Source organism: Formica exsecta, unplaced genomic scaffold (genome assembly GCF_003651465.1).
Source record: "Formica exsecta isolate Colony F162 unplaced genomic scaffold, ASM365146v1 scaffold31, whole genome shotgun sequence".
Classification (NCBI taxonomy): Eukaryota; Metazoa; Arthropoda; class Insecta; order Hymenoptera; family Formicidae; genus Formica; species Formica exsecta.
The window spans coordinates 268,200-286,718 of record NW_021850355.1 but is presented as its reverse complement, the minus strand read 5'-3'; the positions used below and the strand labels follow the sequence as shown (position 1 = coordinate 286,718).

At 33.4% G+C, this 18,519-nt stretch overlaps 3 protein-coding genes across 3 annotated transcripts in view; all 3 read right to left on the bottom strand.

The window, feature by feature from the left end:
- Positions 1-1,721: 1,721 nt before the first annotated feature.
- Positions 1,722-9,364, bottom strand: LOC115237812 (protein Smaug homolog 1; the record flags this gene model as incomplete). Its single annotated transcript, XM_029811100.1, has 8 exons — positions 1,722-6,517; positions 7,124-7,245; positions 7,322-7,579; positions 7,664-7,823; positions 7,923-8,297; positions 8,532-8,642; positions 8,727-8,959; positions 9,042-9,364. Coding segments are annotated over 8 exons (1,635 nt in total), but the record flags the coding sequence as incomplete, so codon positions are not given.
- A 2,264-nt stretch (positions 9,365-11,628) lies between these two features.
- Positions 11,629-13,537, bottom strand: LOC115237805 (protein yippee-like 5). The gene is made up of 2 exons (XM_029811083.1): positions 13,141-13,537; positions 11,629-12,845 (listed from the first exon to the last, which is right to left on the bottom strand). Exons 1-2 carry the CDS (start codon positions 13,299-13,301, stop codon positions 12,656-12,658), a joined length of 351 nt encoding a protein of 116 aa, XP_029666943.1. The 5' UTR covers positions 13,302-13,537; the 3' UTR covers positions 11,629-12,655.
- A 675-nt stretch (positions 13,538-14,212) lies between these two features.
- The window catches only part of LOC115237788 (putative transcription factor SOX-15), a 7,057-nt gene continuing 2,750 nt past the window's right edge, over positions 14,213-18,519 (bottom strand). The window contains exons 2-8 of the mRNA XM_029811063.1: positions 18,225-18,425; positions 17,623-18,075; positions 17,308-17,495; positions 17,089-17,211; positions 16,875-16,986; positions 16,495-16,822; positions 14,213-16,204 (exon numbers count right to left, since the gene is read on the bottom strand). Of these exons, the coding sequence (XP_029666923.1) occupies positions 16,116-16,204; positions 16,495-16,822; positions 16,875-16,986; positions 17,089-17,211; positions 17,308-17,495; positions 17,623-18,075; positions 18,225-18,425 (1,494 nt within the window). The 3' untranslated portion in view covers positions 14,213-16,115. The remainder of the gene's footprint in view (positions 16,205-16,494; positions 16,823-16,874; positions 16,987-17,088; positions 17,212-17,307; positions 17,496-17,622; positions 18,076-18,224; positions 18,426-18,519) is intronic.

Here is an 18,519-nt window from a genome sequence, read left to right as displayed (position 1 = left end):
TCACTTTAATAGAGAAATTTTTGTAGATATCTTAAACATAACTAGAGAATTAGAGGAACAGAAAGTATAAAATTACGGCTGGATGCAATTTCGTTTTTAAGTCAAAGCGATAAAATATATAAGCTCGTCTAACGGACGATATGTAGTATTATATTGAAGTTATATCTTATATACCTTCGATATGTAGTATCTGTAATAAAAGAAAAAACCGTTATCTCTATTTAATATTAGATTAACAGTCTTTCTCACCAAACTCCATGTTGTCTGAGAATTCATCGACTTCTTCGCAAGCGCATCAACACAATATCCATTTATCTTCGGAATAGAGTAAAACGCGTGTCGTCGATCTATGTAAATACGTGTATAGATAAAAGTAGAATTTGTGCACGTGTATGTGTGTGTATGCTTGACGACGAGAGGAAACGTAATAAATTGATGTTTATATTATACCGAACACATATATTATATTCTCACGCATTATATATATATCTCGAATTACGATCTAGACTTAAGATGTTTGTGGATACTGTCTATTTAAATAATTGTATGATTCAACTGTATGATGCGATTGAGATCCTTTGCATTTCAAACTTAAGAATAGTCGTTAAATAGATTGTAAGTATTTATTATTATTTTCTAGCCACTTTCTCTCGTATATTAAACGGGACGCGTGAATGTATAGTGAAAACGAAACAGGTTCTTCGAATATTTGATACGAACAACAGCAAGATGCGTGACTCGAGCCAATCAACGACTGCATCACCGTAATTAATTAAATTCTCTATCTCTGTCTCTCTATCTACACTACAACTAGAATTATCCGAAATGAAATGGGAAATCTCTTAATCTACGTCAGCGCTTTTTAGCTAATCAATTTTCAATCAACGAAATGAAAATTTAAAAAAAAAAAAAACTGGAACAAAGGATCAGCAAAATTTTTAGACGTTTTTGTTATCTGAGTTTCTGTATATTTATTCATCTTGTATAGCTAGAGCTATGTGATTTAGAGAGCTTGACAGAGAATCGTAAAAAAGTATTTTAGACGTTTTTGTTATCTGAGTTTCTGTATATTTATTCATCTTGTATAGCTAGAGCTATGTGATTTAGAGCTTGACAGAGAATCGTAAAAAAGTTTCACTTTATCAAAGTGTCGATGCAATCCATCCTGAAGAGAGGATAATCGTATCGATCGTAACGATACGAAAAAACGCGAGTTCGAGAACCCTTTTTTATCGGGGGATGCGGCATAAATAATTTTTCTACTCGTATCCGATATTTTAAAAACCTTGTATCGATATTGCGTGTAAGAAGATGCATATTAATATATTAAATCCCTGCGTATACGTAGCCATTCCGTTAGAGATGGTGAGCAAGGAAGGGAGAACGATGACGACGCAAGTCGACCGAACAAAATCACACGATTCTAGATATTCGGCGAACGCGTGTTGTATCTCGCCGATACAGGTCTAAATATTTATATATTATACGGAACGATAACATTGTATCGACGTTCACTATTATATTTCACCGTTAAAACTGTGCACAACGTCTTTGAATGGGGCGCGACTTCAAAAAATGTAACAAAAGGAGAAAATAAATGCTGTTTAGAGAACTACAAAATCAATCACGCTCTTTCATTTTTATAAAATTACCTTACTGAAGACACTATCATCCGGATAGATGATAAGAAATTCTAAAAATAAGAAATATTTAAAACACAATTAATGAGAAATCACATTTAATTGGACGTAATTACGCTAGAACTAATCAAACATTTGTTTTAGATATAACTGAATTGATCGAATGGTATCTTTGTATTCAGTAACAGAATATTTTCGTATTGTATATATTAAAATGTGCATTAAATGTAACCTAATGTAAAAGTGAATATCTGAAAGAAAAAAATCGTCAAATAAAAAATCGATTATTCTTAAAATATTATAACATAATTTCTCTACAATATGACATAATGAAAGATGTTTTAAATCACTTTCCACCAGTGTAGATATATGCAATTAATACACAAGTACATCAGTATTAATTGCAGTATACAATGCATGCGTATGAAAAATCTTTTATTGAAAAATGTTTTTTCACGCTACAACGTCAGTGTACCCTCGTCTATTCAACTTTTTTTTTTTTATAACAGTACAAAAATTGCATTTTTACAAGTTGCCCAGCTTACTTATATGACTAAGGTATCCCAGGGGTTAGCAATCATCTCTGACGAAGATTCGAAGGGTCTTATTACAGCTTATCTAGTATTATCCGGAGAAGCTGCGGCAAAACGTGTGAACACTAGTATTTCCCGACGAAGGGTGCGAATCCCTTCCCGCGCGTACAAAAAAAGAAAAAGCGTCTGGCGCGTCGCGCTTTCTCTTAAAGCAAATCAGTCGCTACACGTCCGGTCTTATTTTACCGCACCGAATCTAATTTACCATTTGCTATCTGGGCCGTCGTCTGGACATCTTCAGCCGGAAACTCGCATCGTCTCGTACTCGAAATCTCAATCGAGAAAAATCACTCTATGAGAATTACTACTACAATTAAGCGCGCAATTCTCTAGTGTGCAAGTATCCGGCCAAAGGATATCTCGCGAACTTTTGCCCCATATATATCTACTTTTCATCTATCCTGAACCGAGATCGACGAGCGGATAACAGAACATGGCAAACAGTGGAACATTTTATAGCCATCCAAACTTTAAGAAGGATGGCCAGAGAAACTCGATATGAATGTAACGAGTCAAACGTATAAAATGTGCACACGTGTATATGCGCAGATGCAATTACAAACTGGAAAATCGCAAGAAATTATGTATTTACAGTATACGCATTAACAGAGAATTACATATATAAATATCATATTGTAGTGTGCGAAGCGAAGTAATTTTATCAATAAATACTGATCGCGTATAAATAAAAAAATTTTTTACGGTATCGTTCACTTAGTAACCTATTTTTACGACTGTAATTTACATTTTATATTTGCCACTACTAGCATTTGTTTTATCGAGAGAAACTCTTCCTTCATGTTATTTACCCGTAACGTTCATTTTCATAACTCCTTATGATTTTCCAATTTGCGATTAAAATTAGATTTTAAATCAAAATTTGCTTATCCGTTCGTTATCGCTCGTTCACGCGCATCGCGCCTTCGAAAGCTACGAAACAATCGCCGCCGATAGTTAATTTTGAGCAAGACAGGTGTCCAGCGATCCTGACAACGATTGCGTGTGTAAGTACTAAGTATATATGTTACACTATGCCACGTAAGCTTACCACAAATAACAATGATGATAGATTAATGATCAATTGGCATAAAATTAACGTAGCGGCGGCTCCTCGGCAGATTTTTTTTTTTTTTTTTTTTTTTTTTTTTCTTTTCCTTTATTTCTATATGCATACGTTTCGCGGATAAAATCTCTTTGCATCCTCTTTATTATAAATCAGGTCCTGCCTTTATCAGTTGGAGATTAGATGATGCGCTTCGATAATAGATGAAATATAAGTAGTAATTCTACGTTGAATGAAATTCCTGATGTCGCTTAGGAGCAGTCTTTGAGCTTTTTCGCATACGTTTTCGCTCGGATCGCTTTATTTATTGCGTGTATGTAACCGTGTGAATATAAATGTATGTATATGTGTGTGAATATATGTGTTCTATCGTGTCTCTATGTGATTCCTGGCAATGTGTGTATATGTGGATTTAATGTACAATTAATTAACTATAACTGGTAGAAATTAAAAACGTATCATTTGACTAGCTTTTGATCATTTCTCTCTTGGAATTCGTAGAGTTTCGCGATACATATCATATAGATATATGTATATAAATATAACTGATCGGATATAGTTTTGGTGGTGCTGCTATTGCCGCTGATCGAGTAAAAATATATTGTGTATGTGAAACGAAATAATGATTAAGTATAGGTATTCGTCTTGTGTGTACGGTCATTACTATAAATTACAATTCTTAGCAGGATAATCCTGAATTCGAGAAATCATCGCGCGGTCTCTTACATGTATTATCCTCTAGCAGAATATAATTGTTGTTATTATAATAATCGCTATAATATATACTAATTAACTAATTTTATCTCCTTAAACTTCGATATTCTTTCGCTCGTTCTTTTTGCATCTCTTTCGCTCTTTCTTTCTTCCTTTCGCTCGCTCGCTAATTCTTAATATTTTGACAAGTTTTTCCATCTTCGCAGTCTTCCAATTATTTTATCCACGCGCGCACGAAATCCGTACGAACGGAAGGATAGTGAAGCATTCAGGATTCTAAACCGACGGATCGTGGCGCGTGAATTATTCAGTCTTTCATTTTTTTTTTCTTACCTCTCATAATAATCGATTATTATTCTCACTAGCATTACACAATTTAATAAATTTAATTTTTTCTGGTTGCACGAAAAAATATTATGCTATATTACTCGCGACGCTACTTCAACATGCTAAATAGGTTAAATACGATGTATGCTTATAATTTAAAGCCACAGATTTCGATGTCGCGCCACGGTCTATAGCGTCAGTCTGCCCCTTCCCCCTCCCCCGAATTTCACTGCTACTTTATAATATCAAATTTCTACATCTCTTATATACGTTCGCTCGTCCCCTCCACGTAAGGCCCTTAATATCCATTATTGTATATTTATTCGCATTTTCATAATAGCCTATCATTTTATAAAAACAAGAAAAAAAGAAACGGGGTGCAATCCGTCAACCGAAATAAAAAAATCACGAGATCTGTGCGCAAACTACGAAGCATACACGCCGCCATATGTGCTTTCCGGTATAGTTGAGATTAAGTTTTAAACGTATGCGCGGATTAACTTATGCGACAAAGTGTCAATTCTTTAAGCATGCTCACTTTCTAGACGGAGTATAGTAATAGTAAGAGCGATAGATAAAACGGTAGTGGTGTAAGATTGATAATAGTGATGATAGTATGTAATAGGAATAGAGTAGTAATAGTGTTGTGCTAATAATAATAGTAATAGGAGCAATAGTAGCGCTAGTATAGTGATAGTGATGTTAATATAATGATAATAATAAAAATATAATATTACCATAATAATAGTAATATAGCATTAAAAATAATTAAAATCAGTCCAATTATTAAAATGAATTATATTACGCTACTACAAAATTCTCTGGTGCTTAAAATCAGATGAATTCCATTTTGAAAAATGGATAACATGAAAAATGACATTGCAATACATTGCATGGTGATGTAATGTCATTTTTCCACTCTCCTTTTTTCTGTCTTTCTTGTATTTTAAATCGTATAAAACACGTGAAAGAAATAGGAGAGTAAAAAAATGACACTACATTACTATGCAATGTTCTGCAATATTATTTTTCATTTGAGAAAAGGAATTCGTTTGTATGTGCCAGAAGACATAGTAACATAATGTAGCTAATTTTTAATAAATTTACTAATTTTACTTCTTTTTAATTTTATATTACTATTATTATTATTATTACGTTAATGTTATATTTTTACTATAATAGTGATATTATCTTTTTACTATAGTGATAATAATGTTGAAATGTTGGTAATGATAATAGTAAAAACTTCTACTGTAGTGATAGTAAGATTATATTTATACTGTAGTGATACTGATGTTGATAATGTTAGTAATGATAATAGTAAAAATATATTATTAACGTAATAATAATAATAATAGTAATATAATATTTAAAAAAAAATAAAATGAGTCTAATTATTGAAAATGAATTACATTACGTTATTACATCTTCTGGTGCTTAAAATCAGACAAATTCCATTTCTCAAAATGAATAACATGAAAAATGATATTGCATTACATCGCATGAATATGTAATATCATTTTTTCATTTTTCTCTCTCTTTCTCATATTTTAATCATATAAAACACGAGGAGAGAAAAGAGTGAAAAAGATGACATTACATTACCATGCAATATTCTGCAATATTATTTTATGTATTATCTCATACGTATATATATATATACTTTTTCTTATATATTTATATATATGGATGCAGCAAATAGTCGAGGAAAGACTCTATCTTTCTAATAGCATTTGGCTTGCCAAATTCTGTCAATTAAATAGTACAATTGCATCGGATATAATAAAAATATGATTTACACGTGTATATGTGTGTATTGTGTATGTGTAAAAGTCATTCGATCCTCGAAGAATGACCTATCTTTATCTCTCTCTCATAATAATGTCGCACATTTCGGACATTTTTTCGATTTGGTAGGGTTATTAAAGCGTAAGTGCGTACACGCAGGTGTTTGCACACAACAAAAAATATGTCATCCCCATTGACGTATCACTTTACAACGATGACTCATGAATATGCGCGCTGTCTCGCTCGCTCGTGTATTTTGGCAAACAGAATTTTTCTCAAATAAATTTTCGAAGTCGAACATTCGAAGTTCAAATATGACTTACGTTAGATCCTAGACATTTAGGCCTCACCGAATCCGCCGATCGCTTGCTCAGTCATCCTCAAGCAAAGAGATTCCAGGCGAGAGTTGATTTCCGGCTCCGTCGTTTCATTCGCTCCATTGGTAGGATGTCCCAAAAAGCGGTCTCGCGGCGCGCTGTATGTACGTTGCAATGTTTTTTGTAATTGCTGCAAAATAAAATATTCAACGTATTAATAAAAGAAAGAAATAAATAAAATTTCGAACAACTAGATTCTACTTTACCTGCAAACTGCTGGTCTCTTGTAGGCTCGGTCTCTTCTCGATCGTATGTATCGTACGCAAGTTGTTCGTATTCAAGGTATTCATATTCTGATTCTGATTATTTTGCAAATACGGCGAAGATATACTGTTTCTATGCGGAGTAATCATAAAATGGTTGTTGTGCAAATGGGTGGTGTGAATGTGGTTCAAATTTAAACTCGGCTTTCTGTTGTGTTGTTGCGAATTGCCGTACCTCCTGTTATTGTAGCCGTAATTGTGTTGCCACCTAAAATTTTGCACATACATTTTGAAAGTTACCTCAACACATAATAGATCACTTATATTTTCTATCGAGAACGTCTCATCTTACTTTGGAGTTGGTCGCGGATTGCCGAGTCTACTGCGCCATTGTTGCACTTCATCCTCAAGCAAAGAGATTCCAGGCGAGAGTTGATTTCCGGCTCCGTCGTTTCATTCGCTCCATTGGTAGGATGTCCCAAAAAGCGGTCTCGCGGCGCGCTGTATGTACGTTGCAATGTTTTTTGTAATTGCTGCAAAATAAAATATTCAACGTATTAATAAAAGAAAGAAATAAATAAAATTTCGAACAACTAGATTCTACTTTACCTGCAAACTGCTGGTCTCTTGTAGGCTCGGTCTCTTCTCGATCGTATGTATCGTACGCAAGTTGTTCGTATTCAAGGTATTCATATTCTGATTCTGATTATTTTGCAAATACGGCGAAGATATACTGTTTCTATGCGGAGTAATCATAAAATGGTTGTTGTGCAAATGGGTGGTGTGAATGTGGTTCAAATTTAAACTCGGCTTTCTGTTGTGTTGTTGCGAATTGCCGTACCTCCTGTTATTGTAGCCGTAATTGTGTTGCCACCTAAAATTTTGCACATACATTTTGAAAGTTACCTCAACACATAATAGATCACTTATATTTTCTATCGAGAACGTCTCATCTTACTTTGGAGTTGGTCGCGGATTGCCGAGTCTACTGCGCCATTGTTGCACCTTCTCCTTTTGATTTGGAGTGAAACAATCATGCTGCAATACTTTTTCCAAGATGTTAATGCATGCGCACAAAACACTGTCTTCTACGCTGTCCAGAGCCAATCTACTGCATACTAAATAAAGAAACCGATAATGACAATATTTTTTTCAATTACCTCTCTCTGATGGAATTTTAGTAATAAAATTATAATGCAATATTTTTTTATACATACACTTTCCAAGCACTTTTGTAAACTGTGCAGGGATATCTTGAGGATCGTTTTCTTGACTCGGTTTCATAGGGGTGGCTAAGATCGTTTTGAGCTCATCCATCGTATTAATGAGTAAAGATGAACCCTGCGAGAACGAAGTATTTTGCATGCCATCGCGGGCACTAGGTTGCACCAGACCCTTTTCCAGATTCAAGAGCGTGTTATATCGTTGCTGCAGCTTAGCGATAGAGAGAGCCAGTTTGTGCCTAGCCCCCTTTGTAACTCCCTGCTCTGCCAATTGATCCTCCGTCAATTGCAGCATCTCCTCATAACTCATGGTAACAAACAAGTAACTATACTTATGGAGGCGTAAAGTTTTAAGCCATGATTGTACATCTGAAAGCAAAAAAAGTAGCTCAAAAATAAATGTATTTGTTTATAAAAGAAAATGTGATTCGTCAGAGATGGTTGAAAGAAGGATGTAATTAAAAAATTTCATGATTTTTATATATATACATATAAAGATGTAAAAAAATTATTTATATTATAAAACGAAATTATATACAAAATGAACCTTCTACCGACCTTCTTCTCTGTTATTATATAAAAGTAAAATCGTATTAAATTCACCTCTCATACCGCTTGCGAGCGAACGATTGGAAGCGTCATCCAAACGACCCTCGCTACCGCTACTCGCACAGGAACTCTGTGGGCTCAGTGGACCCAAACCGATAATATTGCCTACGTAAAGATCGTCATTTAATAAAGTGCCGATACAATGTAAATTTATATATGTATATGCATGATTATATAATTGAAAATTACTGGTGTGATCTCCGGAGACGCTAAAGCTACGCGGCTTATGCCTGGATGAATTGTTCGCATTATTAGTACGTTCGAAGATTTCGAGTTGATGTGGCGGCGGCACCGGTGGCGTCAAACTATTTGAACGACGTTGACGGGGTTGAAATTGTAGAAACGTGTGGGCCGGTTGCGTATTAAATAGATTAGCCTGATCGCTTTGCTGCTTGGAATTCCTTTGCCATGGACTCTCCCATCTTATAAAGTAGCAAAGTTTAGAGATACATTAAAGATAAGATATCACAATATTTTTAGTATCATTATTTCCACTTGACTCACCTGATTGGAGTATTTGGATAATCTTCAAGACCGGTAATAGGTGGTGTACCACTAATACGATCTTCCAAATGTCTAAGCCATTGAGTTAAAGAACGTCTGTCCTGATTAGTTATAGCTGGGTGTATTAGAGTGTAGCTCAAAAGCTGCTGTGTTTGTTCTGTAAACTGTCCTGTGCTCACACAATGACTCACTAATTCTGGTATTGCCAATAGGTAGCTTTGTTTGCACTCTATATTCCCAGGCCTTAGTAAGGGCAAATGTGTTAAGAGTTGATTAATTGCAATTTCTGTTGACTCCGACATTAATGAAGTGATATAAGCTGAAATAAAAAAAAAAAAATTGAAAAAATTTAAAGTATAAATTATTTATTTTAAAAGAATAATATTAATTAAGTTTTTCAACAATCTTGTTAAAATCGATATAGCTTGCAATCATATTATGTGTCTCGCAAAAATTTATGTTTAGAAATCGAATTCACGACGCTGACAAAAATATATACACGCGCCGAATGATGCACATATATCGCGGCGAACACACACATTAAAAGATAACAATTCCATTCACGTGACTCTACTTATTTACTCATCCGAACGGCCGTTACATTTTCCCAAAAATATTTTGCGGACAACTTTTATGGCACGTTCAACGATATCATAATATTAGCAATAATTCGGCGCCGTCAAGTAAACGAGCGATTATTACAGCGACGCGTCCCCTCGTTGCGTTGTGTTATCCGGCATGTTTGAAGTCCGGCAACATTTTTTATCCCGGGAAATCGCCGCCTCCGCAATTTGGACCATAAAATACACACACACAGACGCCTCTTTTCTAAACACGACATAACCTCAAAGCCACCTCTGTATATATACGCCGATAAGAATTCCGCTGAGGTCAAGTTTGTTTACCCCGCGCGGATGCGTGTGTATTTATAGCTTTTCCTGCTGCGATTCGTTCGGCGGTGCAATGGCATCGCGCGCGCGAGACGAAGAGCGACGTGGAGGACGGACTAGGAAGAGGAAGGGGAAGGGCGCACAAGGGGGCGCTTCGCGGGGGAGGGGAAGAGGATGCAGCCGATAAGATACATTTTTTTTTCTTTTTTTTTTCCTATAAGCGTCGGCGTCAAGACTCACGAGACCTCGGCGATACCGTCCGATCTCGTCGAAAATACGCGGACAATTCCCGGATCGGACATTGTCGCTTCGCCCTTGTCAACGTCGCGCGTCACTGCATGTATGTGTATGTATACCTTCGATGTCACGAACGGAAGGGAGAGTGGGAGTGAGAAACCGGTAGCGAAAGAGACGGAAATACGTATACACGTTGGCGGGGGCGAAGAACGAAGGGACGAAAACAAGGGAGAACGAAAAAAAAAAGAGAGAGAGAAATAGAAGGCAAAATTCGCGTTCGGAATCGCCGCGGCCCGCTGACGATCGTTCCACCGGGAAGAGTGCTCGATCGACGGACGAATCTCGGTGAAGATGAGAGATGAGGGCGGTCGTCACTTGTGCGATGTGCGAACATCGCTACAATGCCGAGATGCGAGGATGGAACAAACAAACAATACGCCGCTTCGTGTCGATGTCGCCGAGCAAGCACAATTCCCTTTCGTCTTCCTCCTCTCCCTCCTCGTCCGCGCCTTTAGCGCGATCTCGAGCGCGCTTCGTAATTATCGTGCGCTAAAGTAGACTTACGAGAGATGGTTCCCACTGGCACGCTCCTTCCTCTCCGGCGTGGCAACGACGACAACGAGGACGCACAGTTTACAGCATTTTACCCGCTGTCCGATCAGGAGAAACATCCATCCACCATGCGGCGTGGTGGGACTACGTGATCACACTGCTCCGCCGTCCGCTCGGGCTCGCTCGCGGCATCTCCGAACCCGAAGATTGGTCGTCACTTCGAGCGCGACGGCCAATCGGGGCGCGTCGGCGGGCGCGGTTCGTTTGTCTCGTGAGTGCGTCGACCGCCCGCAGCATGTAACGCGAAACGCGAGCTTGCCAAAGTTGTTTACTATCCTCCTATAATATATTCGCAATTAGATCATGTTGAATTTATCTTTAAAAAAATGTATCATGTATTTGGAGATTTTCTTTCAATTTTAAAGAATATATTATGAGAATATATGCAAGAATATAGTCTAAAAAAAGAGATAACTTCTTGAGAATAAAATTGGTATAAAAGAAAAGTAAAAGAAAAGATTAATTTATATAATTAATCAATTCATTATTTTTTATGTATGTGTCAATTTTTGTTCAATTTTTTAAATTAAAAATTAAAAGGGAACAGGGAGCATAGTATAAGATGATAAATATTTATATTTCTCGTGCAACATAATCCGATAAGGGTAGATTAAAACAGAGCTCTCTCAATAAATCTTGATAAAGTCACATGCGCGATAAGAAAATTGATAAGAGCATATAATGTGTTGAAAACATAGTAACATAGTTCAGCTGATAATTATTTGTTAATTAGAAAAATGCGACCACGTGTCGAAAGAGATAATTTGTTATTGAATAATATTTTGTTTATTTCGTATGTTTTTATCGCATGTAGTCTTTTTCTTAATTATATAACATCTTTAAAGAGATTAAGGCATAATTCTTTTTATTTTTATTCTACGCATATTATTCATTTTTCTACAATACAAAGTATAATTCTATAATACATATATATACTATCAGTTTGTATCAGTATCTCACACTTATCGTCAAATATAAACAATTCTCGCCTTCTTTATTGAACGCGACCTCTCTTTATTTGGAAAGTGTTCAAAGTTGTCAACAAATGTGACTTTCATGAATCTTGGAAAGATTTATGTGTGTGCTTTCTCAATTTGTACTTGTATCATATTTACACATTCAAAATGTGTAAAAATTTATTTTGTCATTTACCAATAAGGAAAACTAATTGTGAATATGAATAATTTAAAGCTTTAAATACTATTCATATTTACAGCTATAAATATGAGTAGAAAAAATTCATTAAAGCGACCAGCGTATAATTAATTATATGAGTTAACGTCACGATTAACGCGCAGCTTCAAACATCTCGTACATTATTGCTTCTTAAATTATATATATATAATTGAAATAATATAAATAAAGTTACATAATATATGCTGATCCATTTATATCTATATTGCACTCATCAATACATAATTATTAAATATACTCATACATAATATACATTCACATTTTTTCTTCATTCTTTCATTTTCTTGACAAACATACTTGTGTGAGTTATTAAAATTAATTTATTAATGTTGCATCTGTATAAGAAAACATCAATGATGTTTATTCTTATTACATAAATTCAGCAATTTTGAATAAAATATACAAGATGTAGACTCAATCGAAAAATAATGTAAATAAGTATAGACTCTGAAATATTTTCTTATAAAATAGGAACCATATTCACACACGAAAATGTTGAGTGACGTTTTATCACAATTAATAGTGTCATCAGTATTTCCTTACGCGTGAACAAGTTGAACACTAACCGAGAGTCTCTCTTCTAATTGACAAAATTAAAACCAAACAATTTGAAAATGGCGATAACTTATATAAGAACTATGTTGGTTATTTTTTAATATACAACCTACTCAATGTTAAATATTAAACATTCTCGTTCAGTCCATCACTCTCTGTGACAAGAGCTCGTTCCAGTATAACACGACCTTCTTTATATCGTTGCTGCTCGTCTGTTGCAAATTCATACACCCATCCGAGCTTAGCGTCACAGTTTTTGCAGCTGACATCTCGAACCATGTGGCGACCTGTCAGCATCACTCTATCCTGCACTTCGCTGTACATTATATCATAGGATTAAATCAAAGAGATATAGATATTCTACAAACATGAAATTGATACATTCACATTTTTTTAACTGTCATATATATCTCCCGCTCTAATTTTTTTTTGGTTTTAATATCTTTATGATTGAGTAAGAAAAAACATACAATTTATAACGAAATATGTCAGTGCCAGAAAATTGAGCATGAATACAATGCACATGTTACTTTCAAAGAACTATCATCTTATTAATAAAATTTTATCTTATAAGAATAATTTTATACAATCGAAAAAATAAAAGGACGCACCTATAATTTAGATTGACGACTTTGTTGAAGAGGAATGCACGTCCTGTAGCACCCGTAAAGCGTGTGCTTACGAGCTGTGACCTGTTGGTGAGGTTGGTGTCACAAGAAGCGCAGGAGAAGAGACGACTGCCACCGATGTGTTCCAAAAATATTACTCCCATCTTGGAAAGCAACGTGGATGACGTATTGAAATCAATCGACGATTGGCAGTGTTTATTTAACGAATTGATACGAATTTCGTGTTGCAGAAAACAAAGTTACACAAAGTTCAATGCTACCACACCATGCCTATTGTCCTGCATTCGGATATACGTCAAGCAGTGGCAGGTGTATACTAACATTTGAAGCAGGAGTGGGGAAATGTTTTCATGATACGCCATAGATCATTGAAATATATGTAGAATTGAAACTTAGTGCGAGATGCAAACGAATATATAATTATATATATATTATTTATAGACTTTTCATATTAGAGTGTAGAATTGAGATTCTATATATAAATTATCAAACATTTTGTATTTTACTAATGACTTTTTCTATATATAAGCTACCAAACATTAGTAATATATAGAATTACTTATATTAAACATATATAAAACTCCGGATAAGCTACTTGGTAGCGTCGCGGCTACTGTACCTAGGCAACATATATAAGCAAACCGTTGACAAGCCGAAACGTCTTTTTTATATACTTGGCGTCGCGACGCTACCGTGTCACAATACAAGTCCTCTTCGGTACCTATTAAGGATCTCAAAAATTAAAAAAAAAGAAAAAAAAAAAAAAAAAAAAAAAAAAAAATCAGACAATACAAAAAAATCATTAATTATATACATTTCCTATATTAATATTACATCATGCAATCACAAATAATATATATATTTTCCTATATATAATAATCGGATAATATTATATGTTATAAAGAATAAGATAAATACAATATAAGATAAATTAGCAGCTGCAAAAACGACTAATAAAAACATAATAAATATTACATCAAAATATTATATTTTTATTATTCATATAAATGGTATTACAATATGTACACGTATATATAGACTTGTGTAAATTACATTCTTTTAAAGCTAGGTACATAGATGTTTTGTGCAGTAAAATTCGAAACACTCTCCCCTGATTTCATTAAATGTCCAATCTTTATACATTGGCAACTCAGCCCGATTGTAAAGTCTTGCACAGTCGCAAATTGCGGTACAATTGTAAAAGCCAAAATGTGGTCAGAAGAGCGAAACGAATCGAAAATATATTGTTGGTCAGTTATTTAATTACTATATTCCTCATATCTCTTCAAGGCACATTTGAAATATAATCAGTACATTCCTTTGCAAACTACAGAAAAACCTATTAACGTTACATGCTTGTTCCTATTACTTTAATAAAGTAAAAACTGAAATAAAGAGAGTTCAGAAATTTAATAAAATTAGATTTTTTATATATACACATGCATAGAAAGATAAAAAGAGAAAAAAAATAGAAAGATATATATATATATAGAAAAAGATAAAGAGAAAACAAAAGAAAACAGAAAAAAGAAATCAATAGAAAAATATAAAAATTCCTTTAGCCAAAATCACAGACAAGTCTCTTACTTTCTCAAACAGAGCACAAAGTCGCATTCTTGTAGTCTTAATGCTAAATTTATATATGTATAATAAGATATATAATTAATATATATAAATATTATAAATACACATTCACATATGTGGATAGTCTTATTACTCTATTACATGCATACATGGATTCACACATATTTTAATACAAAGAGATATTTATTTATCATATATTCGTGTATATACCCGAGAATTTATACAAATTTAAATTTACACGTGTATGTGTCTATTCGCATGTATGCATGTATTACAACATGTAAATAGTGGTCACTTATATGTATATATATATATCGATTATTTTGATTATACCCTTTTGATATTCAAATTGTGTCGCAAAGGATATTCCACTTTGTAATTGTATATAATACTGCACCTATACCTATGTACACATCATACGCCCGTAGAATATATAATAAAATATAAGATAAAATATATTTTCGTGTCTGTACACATATTATCAGAAATGACGATGACAAATTCTCCTAAATGTTATAGTTTGCATAAAAGCGGATATAACGGAATTACTAACTTATATAATCATGCCAATTTGCATATATGATTTTGTATTAAAGAAAGCGATAAATTATAATTGTATGAAATTAAAACAAAAAAATTATTAATTTTATAAAAAAAAAAAGAATGATATAGATCTTTGTACGTTTATATTATGTTTTACTTATTTAATTCAATTCATCTTCACATAATCATAGATAGCTTTATGTTATCTAATCAGGTTTATTGTTGATATTATCATGATTCATAGAATTTATGTAGAATTAGATTTTAAAAAGTCTAATGTAGAAAAAAAGCATAAATAAAGATATTATTTAGAATTTATGATAAAAGTCATGATAAAATATTTACTTTGCATTAAAAAATAATTAATTATCATATATTAAATAACTCAACTATTTTATATATATATACAACAATAAATCACAAATAAAATTTGCTTTTTCCAAACCACAAATAGAAAACGGAACGGAATTAAAAAATCGTAATTCTTGGCGGAATAAATTATAGAAAAAAAATATCTTTCATTTTTCTATCTTTTCAAAGTACAACTATTATTTTCAGTAAAAAGAACATCTTCCTCATATACCGAATAATGGAATAATCTATAGTCAATAATAGTTGTAATGTATACATATATATATAATATCTGTAATAGTAAAGATTAACAATAAAGATACTAACAATAATCATTGTTATCGATACTGTAATAGTATCGTTTATAACAGCACTTGGAAAAGTATGTGTTTCCCAGTAATAGGAAATTACATGGAAAAAATTTAATAAAGTTTTGGTTTTTATAGTGCAATCTTACATATCATTAATGGGTAACACAATTAAACGTTATTTTTGGTAAGTTTCGTTCTGTTGGCGGCAACTGTTGCAAGACATGCTAAAGCTTCAAGATCTGGAGATGCGCACCAAGCTATTAAGGTGTAAAATATATAAATTATATATAATTAATGGAGGATTTTTAACAATACAGAAATTATATGAATTATAACTAAAATTAAATTGTAATAATTTTTTCTGCTTATAGTGTTTTAAAGAGGTTATAAAAAATATTTTTATATATTAAATTTTTTTTCAAATCTATAAATAAAATTTTTTTAAAATGATCAAAGAATTAGCATCATATATAAACAGTAAAAGCATTATAATATTAAATCATTTTCAATTAACAAGTTGATAGAAATTGTTGTATATGTAACTTACATTTATTTGATTCTTGATCATCAGAGTGTTTGGTGGAGTTTATTGCCGCAGCATTCCGCGTAATAGTTTGCTTTCGAGCTTTTCGTTTTTGACTTCCAACAAGATGGGCTTTCTCTAAATCTTCGCTATTCTCATTTATCGTACTCACTCTTTGTGTTTGACCGTTTATTTGATCATTAGAAGACGGATTATTTTGATGTCTTTTGTTTGCTGAAGAATTAAACTTTTGCAGAATTTTCTTTTTTTTCGTACGTTGCTGTTTTTTCTTTTCTTGAAACTCCTCTAAACTCAAAGACGGTAGTGCCTCAATTTTCTTATATATATGTTTCTTCTTTTTCTATAATAAAATGATTTAAATAGAAATAATTTTTTCCAAGAACATACTCGGCACGAAATCTTTTACGTGCCGTCCAAGGTCCGTAATCCACTTGATCTTCGGCTCCTTCAGTTTCTGTATCTTCAGGTTTGGAAGCCTCCATTTTTCCTTCGGCACTGAATATATTTTCAAAATATTTTCACATGTAAAAAAATATACCTTCGAAAAATCTGAGAAAAAAAAGTATGTTACCGTATATATGTACTGTATATATTTACCTTTCTACAAGATGTTCTAGCTCCCCTCGAGAGCTGTTTCCTCCCTCACTGCTTAAGGAATCTGTCTTTTCACTGACATTTGAAGAAATAGAATTTCTTCTTTCATTTGGACGTTCGTCAGGTCTAAATCAGCAAGGAATATTTTTCTTTATAAAGTTATGATCAACGAAATTAGATCACTAGTTATGTTAAAATTATGTTAAAATTTTAATTACCTACCCATTGCTTCCACCTGTTCGTTTCCGTTTGCTTTGTTGGCCAGATGGGCCGATATTTTTCATCTGCTCAGCAAGGAATTTCTGATAACGTAAACCTTTACATGTTCTTTCGCTACGAAAATTATTCTCCTCTGATTGTGTCTGTGTTGTTACAAAGGAATTTATTGCATGTTTCTCATCTTCTATGACCTAAAGTCCAGAAATTTTAATTGATTACACTAGATATAAAAAATCGAATAATATTGCATTGTTCAAAATTTGAAATATTTAATGAAAAATCTGAAATCTATGTTTTCATAAGCAGATCAAATCTCACCATTTCATGTTGTTCGTTGTTATTTGATTCTGCTCTTTTTCTCTTTTTTTCACCAAAAAGATCTACCTTGCAGTCTCTCTTCTGATCATTTTGGAAAGGTGATTCTGTATACCTCTTTTTTGGTGGTTTTGGAACAGTATCATTTTCTATCATATCATTAATTGTTGTCTGTTCTTCAGATGGCTCTATTTTCTGAGGAGTAAAAAGAGAACTGAGTCCACCAATCTGTGATTCATCCGCTAATTTGCCTGGTTGGATTGATTGTCCATCCCGTCTGTCTGATTTTGTACAATCGGAAGACTCATATTCAGATTTGACACTATCTATAAATTGCATGCCACTATTGGACTCTTGCTTCTTGTTGGTAGGCCTAGTATTTAAAGTACGTAATGGAGGTGCTGGTAATTTGTACCATTTGAAGTCAGGGTTCGCATTTAAAAATGCATCCTTGTACTGGAAAAATAATTAAGCTATATATATATGTACATGTTTTTCCTATATAAAACTTCTAACAATATGAAAGCTGTGAGAATAAAACAATGTTTCATTTCTCATAGTAAAAATTTTCGGTCCATTAATTTTTTAGTTGCAATTACACTTACCTCCTGTGCAAGATTTGTGTAGGAACGTTTCTGATCAGGATGAAGGGTCGCCCACCACTCACCCAAGACCCTAGTGACTGCTCTATTTTCTAAATGTGGAAAGCCAGATCGCACCGAACCACGATGCCTTTTACAAAAAATCAGAAATGCATTCATAGGACGTCTTGCATGATGGGCTGGTTCCCGGCTTTCACGTGATTCCTATTAATTTACACAGTGATGTTACTTATATATAATAGTCAGATTACAATTACATTACAAACAATAAATAAATATGATAAAAAAAATAAATGTA

What these genes read in the sequence shown, in the direction of transcription:
- LOC115237805 (XM_029811083.1), bottom strand. Translation starts at nt 13,301, where the DNA reads ATGGGAGTAATATTTTTGGAACACATCGGTGGCAGTCGTCTCTTCTCC. An exon ending in GTCGTCAATCTAAATTATAG is followed by an intron (nt 12,846 to 13,140) that starts GTGCGTCCTTTT and finishes TATAATGTACAG; the next exon opens with CGAAGTGCAGGATAGAGTGA.